Source organism: Hyperoodon ampullatus (assembly GCF_949752795.1).
Source record: "Hyperoodon ampullatus genome assembly, chromosome: 2".
Lineage (NCBI taxonomy): Eukaryota > Metazoa > Chordata > Mammalia > Artiodactyla > Ziphiidae > Hyperoodon > Hyperoodon ampullatus.
The window spans coordinates 8,473,937-8,483,257 of NC_136915.1; the positions used below are offsets into that span (position 1 = coordinate 8,473,937).

Below are 9,321 nucleotides of genomic sequence, written 5' to 3' on the forward strand. Positions count from 1 at the left end.
TTTTTTTCCATTTTTAGCTTTTCAGGCCCAGGTTCTGGTCCCCTTTTAGCCTTCAAATCAGCTCCCTATACTCTGACTCCGAGAAGGGCGTTCTGATTCTCTGGGGAAAGGGTCGTTGTGTCTCTGTGCGGCGGCCTCCCCCTCTGGACGGGAAACCGGTGGGAGAGGACGACGGCCGGAGGGGGGAGGAGGCGGCCCTAGCGCCATTTTGTGGGAGCGAAGTGGTCGCTGGGCTGCTCTTGGATTCCTCGCTGCTTCAGTTTCTCTGTCGGGCTTCCTAGCAGCGGCCTAGCGGGTGAGTCGCAGACGCTTCTCACTGAGGATGCCCTGTGTGCCTCGGCTCCCGCAGTGGGGCACCCCGGGAAAGGAGCCGTGGGGCCGGGCCTGCCTCATTCTGCCCGAGCGGGCTCGCGTGGGAGCGACGTTAGGGCCTGGCGCGGGGTGGCAGCCGGCGCCGAAGCAGGGACGCCGGGCCCGCGGAGCCGTGCAGCCCGAGGCAGAGGTTTGTCCTGGCTGCTTCCGGGCCCGGGCACTGTTTTGTGTCTTCGTACTTTGCGCCAGCACAGCGTTTAGGCCTGGTGCCCCAGCGGTCCCACCCCGGCCGCGCTTAAAAACTCCTCCCACGGTTGTCACGCACTGGCTTCTGGGAGGTGGCGGCCCGCGTCGCGAAGGACCTGTCTCCGCTGTCATTGCGGCTCAAGTTTGGAGAGCCCCCAGAAGTCCCCAGATTTGGAACAGGGAGGCACTTTCCCCTTGTCCTCTTCATCTCGTTCACTGCTCCTATTTAGTCCTCAAGACTCAGTTTCTGCCTCGCTTTCTTAGGGAAATCCACTTTGACGTTCCCCTCACACACATCTCAACCAGTTTAGTTTCTTCCCAGTCCCCAAGACTACTCCTTTCCAGTAGCATAATCACGATTGTAATAAAATAATTACTTGTTTGCTTGCTTTCTCCTGCTTATCTCCCCCTTTGCAAACAGCATGCCAGCTGGGACTGTGGTTTCACACACAGTTAATAGTTGCAGCACCTGATGGTTAGTAGGCACTCATCAAATAATGGATGAATGAACTAGCAAGGCATTACATTTTAATAGGAATAGCTATCCTTGCCTGTACCTCCTCATTTTTCAGGGATAACCCACACCTATAAGAATCCAAACACGGAGAATTTTTCTGGAAGTCAGAACAATGACATGGTAGTGGTATTAGCTGGGATAATTACTTTGACACAATTACTTTGACACAAGTGTTGGTCATTCGTATCTCTTTTCCATTTAAGCAAGACAAGCAAAGATGTCCGAATATATTCGGGTAACCGAAGATGAGAATGACGAGCCCATTGAAATACCATCAGAAGACGATGGGACAGTGCTGCTGTCCACAGTTACAGCCCAGTTTCCAGGGGCATGTGGGCTTCGCTACAGGAATCCTGTGTCTCAATGTATGAGAGGTGTCCGTCTGGTAGAAGGAATTCTGCACGCCCCTGATGCTGGCTGGGGGAACCTGGTGTATGTTGTCAACTATCCCAAAGGTTTGTTGCCATTTGGTTTTGCAGTGATGCTAAAGTATAAAGTAGAGGTTTGTGTCTCGTTCTAAGTCATAGGTCATGGCCTCTTCATGGTGAACCGTCTCCTGTAGCCCAAGTGTTTCTTTAAATGTTACCGTCAGACAAGTTTGAAAGACCACTAGTTTAAATTAGTGAAAATTGGAAATGACAGGACATTTAAAAAAAACTATGTGTTAGAACAATTATCTGGACTAACGTTGCTGAGCTAATGCGAAATTTAGGGAATTAAGAATGCTTTGCAGTTGTTATCAGTCTGTTGTAAACAGATTTTTCTGAAGGGCCTCAGTATTTTGGTTTGGTCTTTGTCCTTGCAGGCTTACATCATTCATCCAGCTAATCTTTTTTTTTTCCTCCTTAAATGAACATCAGTTGCAGTAGCCCAAACCTTGAATTAGTGCAGTCGTAATTATAATTTTGGGTTCTGGTCTTATTCTCACTGCCCCTTATCAATGATGTTTTTAATCTAAAAGGAAGCATGATGATGTAGAAGTGAGCCAAGGAAATGAGTACATTTTAGCAGTAGGAGTGTGCTAGTTGGTAGATCTGTTACTTTTTTTTTTTTTTTTTTGCGGTACGCGGGCCTCTCACTGTTGTGGCCTCTCCCGTTGCGGAGCACAGGCTCCGGGCACGCAGGCCCAGCGGCCATGGCTCACGGGCCCAGCCGCTCCGCGGCATGTGGGATCTTCCCGGACCGGGGCACGAACCCGTGTTCCCTGCATCGGCAGGCGGACTCAACCACTGCTCCACCAGGGAAGCCCATGTTTATTACTTTTATTGTAACGTAATATTGCAACAAAGTCATATTATTTGGTCAGTATTGAAGACGTTGCGTCAAGAAATTTTTTTATATACCAAGAAAATTGTTAATAGCATCAACTTGATTTTTTTTTTTTAGTATGTAGTTTCTTGATCCATTGGCTGTAGGTTAATATTTACCGAAACTTAAAATGTCATTTATATAGTAATGTGTCGGTGTAGGTTCATGGTTGTAACAAACGTACCACCCTGGTGGGGGATATTGATGCTGGGGGGACTCTGCAGGTGTGGGGAGCGGGGGTATATGGGAAGTCTCTACCTTCCTCAGATTTGCTGTGAACCTGACAGTACTCCAAAAAATGGTCTGTGTGTCTGAATGTCATTTAGTTCCTCTTCCAAATACTGATTTTTAAAAATAACCTTAGGTTTCCTTTCTTTTCTTAAAAAATTTATTTATATTTATTTATTTTTGGCTGCATTGGGTCTTCGTTGCTTCGCGCGAGCTTTCTCTAGTTATGGTGAGCAGGGGCTACTCTTCGTTGCGGTGCGTGGGCTTCTCATTGCGTTGGCTTCTCTTGTTGTGGAGCACGGGCTCAAGGCGCGTGGGCTTCAGTAGTTGTGGCGCATGGGCTTAGTTGCTCCACGGCATGTGGGATCTTCCCGGACCAGGGCTCAAACCCATGTCCCCTGCATTGGCAGGTGGATTCTTAACCACTGCGCCACCAGGGAAGTCCAGGTTTCTTTTTTATTACAAAAGTAACGCGAGTTCATTGCTGAAAGTTTAGAAACAAAACAAAAAGAAAGAATATTGAAATCACCCTTAAATCCACAGCTGGAGATAAAAGTTGCTAATTTTTTAGTAGTCTTCAAGTTATAGGCCTTAAAATAATCAAGCAAATATATTTAATAGGCACAAAGATAGTATCACAGTTATTCAACCTGTTTTTTTCCTTCCTTAATGTATTTTAAAGTGAAAGTGAAGTAACTTTTGTTTTGATACACCTTTTGAGAGGGGAGAACATACGATTGTAATCTTGAGACATTATGGAACCAGAGGTTGGAATCCCTGGATTGGCTCCAGAAAAGCACCTTAGCCACTTATTCAATTCTTATTCTGTGAGAGCTAACATCACTCTTTGGCAAAAGTTTCCAGCATCTTAACTGTTCTGAGAATGTTTTTACTTCTCATTTCTAGATGAAGAGGGTGTGTGTTTTAAGAAGTGTTTAATGAAAGTTCTGAAAGGTTTCTGCTCATTTTGTTTAGATAACAAAAGGAAAATGGATGAAACAGATGCTTCATCAGCAGTGAAAGTGAAAAGAGCAGTCCAGAAAACATCTGATTTAATAGTGTTGGGCCTCCCATGGAAAACAACTGAACAGGATCTAAAAGAATATTTTAGTACCTTTGGAGAAGTTCTTATGGTTCAGGTAAACTTTGATTTCATTTAACAGTTTTTCTTTTGCAGTGAATGAGCACCCAGAATTCCTGTTGTTTTAGTGACACTGCCTTTCATGTTCAGTAGATGATATATTTTTTTATAAGTTTTCTTTCTTTTTTTTTTCCCAAATAAATTTATTTATTTTTGGCTGCATTGGGTCTTCTTTGCTGCATGCGGGCTTTTTCTAGTTGCGGTGAGCAGGGGCTACTCTTTGTTGCGGGGTGCAGGCTTCTCACTGCGGTAGCTTCTCTTGTTGCAGAGCACGGGCTCTGGGCGCACTGGCTTCAGTAGTTGTGGCACATGGGCTCAGTAGTTGTGGCTCACGGGCTCCAGAACGCAGGCTCAGTAGTTGTGGCACACGGGCTTAGTTTCTCTGCGGCATGTGGGATATTCCCGGAGCAGGTCTCGAACCCATGTCCCCTGCATTGGCAGGCGGATTCTTAACCACTGCGCCACCAGGGAAGTCCCAATGATATTTTTAATATTTGTTATGTGTATATGTAAGGGGCGCTGAAAAGAAATTTGGTTTATACTATTTCCCTTCACGTATGTGCTCTGAGTTGGTTACGTGTGTGTGTGGTTTTAGTAAATTTAAATGATTTGTTTCTAGGTTAAGAAAGATATTAAAACTGGTCATTCAAAAGGGTTTGGCTTTGTTCGTTTTACGGAATATGAAACCCAGGTGAAAGTAATGTCACAGCGACATATGATAGATGGACGATGGTGTGACTGTAAACTTCCAAATTCTAAGGTACTTTGCTCTATTTTTTTTCTCTGCTTTGGCCATTTTTGCTGACAGACTTACTTAGAAGACACTGTAAAATAAAACATTACGGTTGGAAAATGTAGTGGCAGGGTGTGTTCTTGAAATCTTTTGCCTTGTTAAAGTCTCAGGACCTTAATGCACGCTGAATATTTTATATGTTTGTTTGAAATATTCAGTTCATTGCTCCTCCAAACTAAAACGTTTTTCGTTTTGTTCTTCCTTTTCTCTTGTTATTTTTAGTGATTTAACAATTTCTTACATAGTTACATGTTAATAAAGACAATTAGAATATGTTAATCTTTTTAAAAAGCCTAACTTGTTCCAAGCAAGCAAGACTTGCTTATTTGGAACATTATCATCTTTGCCAAGACATTTCTCAATCATCAACTTTCCTTAATCCAAATATACTTTCATCAAAGTATAAGACACTGATGAAAGAAATTAAAGATGATACACATGGGCTTCCCTGGTGGCGCAGTGGTTGAGAGTCCGCCTGCTGATGCAGGGGACACGGGTTCGTGCCCCGGTCCGGGAAGATCCCACATGCCGCGGAGCAGCTAGGCCCGTGAGCCATGGCCGCTGAGCCTGCGCGCCCGGAGCCTGTGCTCCGAGACGGGAGAGGCCACAACAGTGAGAGGCCTGCGTACCGCAAAAAAAAAAAAAAAAAAAAAAAAGATGTTACATACAGATGGAGAGATATACCATGTTCTTGGATTGGGACATCTTGGATTGGAACAGTCAACACTGTGATTGGGACATCTTGGATTGGAACAGTCAACACTGTGAAAATGACTATACTACCCAAAGCAATCTACAGATTCAATGCAATCCCTATCAAACTGCCAATGGCATTTTTCACAGAACTAGAACAAAAAATTTCACAATTTGTATGGAAACACAAAAGACCCCAAATAACCAAAGCAATCCTGAGAAAGAAAAACTGAGCTGGAGGAATCAGGCTCCTGGACTTCAGACTATACTACAAAGCTACAGTAATCAAGACAGTATGGTACTGGCACAAAAACAGAAATATAGATCAGTGGAACAGGATAGAAGGCCCAGAGATAAACCCACGCACCTATGGTCACCTTATCTTTGACAAAGGAGGCAAGAATATACAATGGAGAAAAGACAGCCTCTTCAATAAGTGGTGCTGGGAAAACTGGACAGCTACATGTAAAAGAATGAAATTAGAACACTCCCTAACACCATACACAAAAATAAACTCAAAATGGATTAAAGACCTAAATGTAAGGCCAGAAACTATAAAACTCTTAGAGGAAAACATAGGCAGAACACTCTGTGACATAAATCACAGCAAGATCCTTTTTGACCCACCTCCTAGAGAAATGGAAATAAAAACAAAAATGAACAAATGGGACCTAATGAAACTTAAAAGTTTTTGCACAGCAAAGGAAACCATAAACGACGGAAAGACAACCCTCAGAATGGGAGAAAATATTTCTAAATGAAGCAACTGACAAAGGATTAATCTCCAAAATTTACAAGCAGCTCATGCAGCTCAATATCAAAAAAAAAACAACCCAATCCAAAATTGGGCAGAAGACCTAAATAGACACATCTCCGAAGAAGATGTACAGATTGCCAACAAACACACGAAAGGATGCTCAACATCCCTAATCATTAGAGAAATGCAGATCAAAACTACAATGAGGTATCACCTCACATCAGTCAGAATGGCCATCATCAAAAAATCTACAAACAATAAATGCTGGAGAGGGTGTGGAGAAAAGGGAACCCTCTTGCACTGTTGGTGGGAATGTAAACTGATACAGCCACTGTGGAGAACAGTATGGAGGTTCCTTAAAAAACTAAAAACTACCATACCACCCAGCAATCCCACTACTGGGCATATACCCTGAGAAAACCATAATTCAAAAAGAGTCATGTACCACAATGTTCATCGCATTTACAATAGCCAGGACATGGAAGCAAACTAAGTGTACATTGGCAGATGAATGGATAAAGAAGATGTGGCACATATATACATTGGAATATTACTCAGCCATAAAAAGAAACGAAATTGAGTTATTTGTAGTGAGGTGGATGGACCTTCGGTCTGTCATACAGAGTGAAGTAAGTCAGAAACAGAAAAATAAATAACCGTATGCCAATACATATATGGAATCTAAAAAAAAAGGTTCTGAAGAACCCAGGGGCAGGACAGGAATAAAGATGTAGACGTACAGGTTGGACTTGAGGACATGGGGATGAGGAAGGGTAAGCTGGGACGAAGTGAGAGAGTGGCATGGATGTATATACACTACCAAAGGTAAAATAGATAGCTAGTGGGAAGCAGCTGCATAGCACAGGGAGATCAGCTTGGTGCTTTGTGACTACCTAGCGGAGTGGGATAGGGAGAGTGGGAGGGAGATGCAAGAGGGAGGAGATATGGGGATATATGTATATGTGTATAGCTGATTCACTTTGTTATAAAGCAGAAACTAACCATTGTAAAGCAATTATAGTCAAATAAAGATGTTAAAACATATGTATATACTTTCATCAACTTTAAACTTTAAAACTTCACTGAAGTCTTACAAGAAGAAGTGCTAATGCAAAAAATAAGAATGTACCTACTTTTTAATGACTCACCTAATATAAAAGGCAGATAGGTTGTATTGCATCCTCTACCATAATGCTGTTTTCATTGCTCATAAAATATTTCTGATGGTTTTCTTCCTTTCAATTTGACCAGCAAAGCCCAGATGAGCCTTTGAGAAGCCGAAAGGTGTTTGTTGGGCGTTGTACGGAAGACATGACTGCTGATGAGTTGCGGCAGTTTTTTTGCCAGTACGGAGAAGTGGTAGATGTCTTCATTCCCAAACCGTTCAGGGCTTTTGCCTTTGTTACGTTTGCAGATGATCAGGTATTTTCTCTTAATAATTTTGTCCCAGCTAATTAGGTAATTTCTGTGGAACTTTGCCCTTCCAGCTAATTGTCACCCTTAGCTAATCTCTCTGACCTTGTACGCTGTGGGGTATATGGGCCTAAACATTTGTGATAAACCCCTTAGATATTTTTTTAGTACGTGAGGTTTAAGTGGGGATGTTACATGTCCTTTGAAAAAGAACTAAAAAATCCCTGCTGCCATTACTAAAGCTAAAGGCTATTTTATGGTTTTAAGTAAATAAGTATTCATTGCTTACTTTTTCTCCAGTTTAGATGATGGCTTGAAATCTAAGTTTTATTGCTACTTTGATGTATGAGTCAGTGGTTTAATCTCCTTTATTTACATCCCTTATTTTTTTGTAGGTTGCCCAGTCTCTTTGTGGAGAGGACTTGATCATTAAAGGAATCAGCGTACATATATCCAATGCTGAACCTAAACACAATAGCAATAGACAGTTAGAAAGAAGTGGAAGATTTGGTGGTAATCCAGGTGGCTTTGGGAATCAGGGTGGATTTGGTAACAGTAGAGGGGGTGGAGCTGGTTTGGGAAACAATCAAGGTAGTAATATGGGCGGAGGGATGAACTTTGGTGCTTTTAGCATTAATCCAGCAATGATGGCTGCAGCCCAGGCAGCTCTGCAGAGCAGCTGGGGTATGATGGGCATGTTAGCCAGTCAGCAGAACCAGTCAGGCCCATCAGGTAATAACCAAAGCCAAGGCAACATGCAGAGGGAGCCGAATCAGGCTTTTGGTTCTGGAAATAACTCTTACAGTGGTTCTAATTCAGGTGCAGCAATTGGTTGGGGATCAGCATCAAATGCAGGGTCAGGCAGTGGTTTTAATGGAGGCTTTGGCTCAAGCATGGATTCTAAATCTTCTGGCTGGGCAATGTAGACATTGGGTTATCGTTGGTATAAACTGGTGGGAATTCAGATTTTTCTAAACTCATGGTAAGTATATTGTAAAATACGTATGTACTAAGAATTTTCAAAATTGGTTTGTTCAGTGTGGAGTATATTCAGCAGTATTTTTGACATTTTTCTTTAGAAAAAGAGGAAGAGCTAAAGGAATTTTATAAGTTTTGTTACATAAAGGGTTGAAATATTGAGTGTTTGAAAGTGAACTGCTGTTTGCCTGATTGGTAAACCAACACACTACAATTGATATCAAAAGGTTTCTCCTGTAATATTTTATCCCTGGACTTGTCAAGTGAATTCTTTGCATGTTCAAAATGGAAACCATTGGTTAGAACTACATTCTTCTCTCCTTGTTTTAATTTGAACCCCACCATATGGATTTTTTCCTTAGGAAAATCTCCTTTTTGGAGATCATGGTGTCACAGTGTTTGGTTCTTTTGTTTTTTGTTTTTGTTTTTTAACACTTGTCTCCCTTCATATACAAAAGTACAATATGAAGCCTTCATTTAATCTCTGCAGTTCATCTCATTTCAAATGTTTATGGAAGAAGCACTTCATTGAAAGTAGTGCTGTAAATATTCTGCCATAGGAATACTTCTGTCTACATGCTTTCTCATTCAAGAATTCGTCATCACGCTGCACAGGCTGTGTCTTTGACGGTGGGTGTCCCATTTTTATCCGCTACTCTTTATTTCATGGAGTCGTATCAACGCTATGAACGCAAGGCTGTGATATGGAACCAGAAGGCTGTTTGAACTTTTGAAACCTTGTGTGGGATTGATGGTGGTGCCGAGGCATGAAAGGCTAGTATGAGCGAGAAAAGGAGAGAGCGCGTGCAGAGACTTGGTGGTGCATAATGGATATTTTTTAACTTGGAGAGATGTGTCTCTCAATCCCTGTGGCTTTGGTGAGAGAGTGTGCAGAGAGCAATGATAGCAAATAACGTACGAATGTTTTTTGCATT

The 9,321-nt window shown here is 42.3% G+C and overlaps 1 protein-coding gene across 1 annotated transcript; it reads left to right on the forward strand.

The window, feature by feature from the left end:
• Nucleotides 1-227: 227 nt before the first annotated feature.
• On the forward strand, nucleotides 228-9,014 carry TARDBP (TAR DNA binding protein; the record flags this gene model as incomplete). Its single annotated transcript, XM_079697338.1, has 7 exons — nucleotides 228-295; nucleotides 1,279-1,530; nucleotides 3,587-3,750; nucleotides 4,372-4,512; nucleotides 7,247-7,417; nucleotides 7,804-7,930; nucleotides 8,947-9,014. Exons 2-7 carry the CDS (start codon nucleotides 1,293-1,295, stop codon nucleotides 9,012-9,014), a joined length of 909 nt encoding a protein of 302 aa, XP_079553464.1. The 5' UTR covers nucleotides 228-295; nucleotides 1,279-1,292.
• Between the last annotated feature and the right edge of the window lie 307 nt (nucleotides 9,015-9,321).